This window comes from Terrapene carolina, unplaced genomic scaffold (assembly GCF_002925995.2).
Source record: "Terrapene carolina triunguis isolate 2854851 unplaced genomic scaffold, T_m_triunguis-2.0 Scaffold35565, whole genome shotgun sequence".
NCBI lineage: Eukaryota > Metazoa > Chordata > Testudines > Emydidae > Terrapene > Terrapene triunguis.
In genome coordinates, this window is record NW_020699916.1 from 1 (window position 1) to 1,655 (window position 1,655).

Below are 1,655 nucleotides of genomic sequence, written 5' to 3' on the forward strand. Positions count from 1 at the left end.
CCCTTCTGCACCATGTATGCCATAGCCATCTTGGGGAACATCACCATTCTGTTCATTGTGAAGATGGAGCCGAGCCTCCATGTGCCCATGTACTATTTCCTCTGCATGCTGGCAGGCACGGATCTGGTCCTATCCACGTCCATTCTGCCCAAAACACTGACCATCTTCTGGTTCAATTCCAGGGAGATTGATTTCAGTGCCTGCTTCATCCAGATGTACTTCATTCACTGCTTTGCAGTGATAGAGTCTGGGATCTTCGTGGCCATGGCTTTTGATCGCTACGTGGCCATATGTGATCCCCTGAGACATTCCACCATCCTGACAAACCCCGTGGTGGCCAAGATCGGTCTGGCTGTGGTGCTGCGTGGAATCATGCTCATACTGCCCTATCCCTTCCTGGGAACACGGTGGCCATATTGTAGAACCAACATCATCCCCCACTCGTACTGTGAGCACATAGCCGTGGTGAAGCTGGCCTGTGCTGACATCAGCCTCAGTAGTTACTACGGCCTCTCTGTGGCATTCTTGGTGAGGGGTCTGGATATGATTTTTATTGCTCTGTCCTACACCCAGATCCTCAGGGCCATCTTCAGCCTCCCCACAAAGGACGCCCGGCTCAAGACTTTTGGGACCTGCGGCTCCCACCTCTGTGTCATCTTAGCCTTTTACATCCCAGGTCTCTTCTCCTTCCTCACGCACCGATTTGGCCACAATGTGCCCCTGCATTACCACATTCTCATTGCCAATGTGTATCTTCTGGTGCCCCCTATGCTAAACCCTATCATCTACGGTGTGAGCACCAAACCGATCCGGGACAGGCTGCTCCGGCTCTTTACTCATTAAGGAACCTCAACCTTTCTCCTGATGCTCTGGTTCTCAGATTGAGCTCTGTGCAGAGCTCACAAGGGACATGATGCTGGGCCCTCTTCCTGACCCACTTGTTGAATAGTCAGAGAGACATTAAACCTTGTTGTGATATTACTGTGCTGTGTCAGCATGACAGACTGGGGAATCAGTCCATGTACATTCACTGGGTTGCCTCTTTTCTAATTGCTGGTAAGTGGACCCCCTGAAAACACACCCCTTGCCCCACCTCTTCTCCCAAGGCTCTGCCCCTGCTCTTCCTCTTCGCCCCAAGGCTGCACACTTGTCACTTGGTCCTTTATTCCCCTCCCCCTCCCTCTGTCACTCGCTGGATCATTTCCACCTCCCTACCCCACCCCAGCTACAAGGGAGCCATTTCAGATTTTGGTGGGGGTGGCAACATTAACCGTGATTCAAGGGGCTACTTAGTCCTTTGAAAACTCTAGTTTTTTGGCAGATAACTTAGCAGTCAGGTGACAGGAGCAAAGTGTCTAATTCCTGTATCAAAGAAATATAATGAAATAAATATTACACTCACTCAGCTCTAATACTTACTTGTTCTGACATCCTGTGGCAAATCACGTAAGGGACACTGGTTTGGTTTAAAATGTTAATGTATATTCTTACTTTGTTCATTACTTTGTGGAGATAGTGACCCCAGCAGGACTCCTGGGTTCTATCTCAGCTGTGGGAGGGAAGTGGGGACAAGTTGGTTACAGCAGGGGGCAGATACATCTTGTTGCCCAATCTCTGGATTATGTATTAATAATATTGATTATTTAAGAATCCCC

At 49.3% G+C, this 1,655-nt stretch overlaps 1 protein-coding gene across 1 annotated transcript; it reads left to right on the forward strand.

Moving 5' to 3' along the window:
- The first annotated feature begins 6 nt into the window (after positions 1–6).
- On the forward strand, positions 7–843 carry LOC113405404 (olfactory receptor 52R1-like). Its single transcript, XM_026646599.1, has one exon. It carries the CDS (start codon positions 13–15, stop codon positions 841–843), a length of 831 nt encoding a protein of 276 aa, XP_026502384.1. The 5' UTR covers positions 7–12.
- Positions 844–1,655: the final 812 nt, after the last annotated feature.

Coding starts and splice junctions, on each gene's coding strand:
- LOC113405404 (XM_026646599.1), top strand. CDS start 13: ATGTATGCCATAGCCATCTTGGGGAACATCACCATTCTGTTCATTGTG.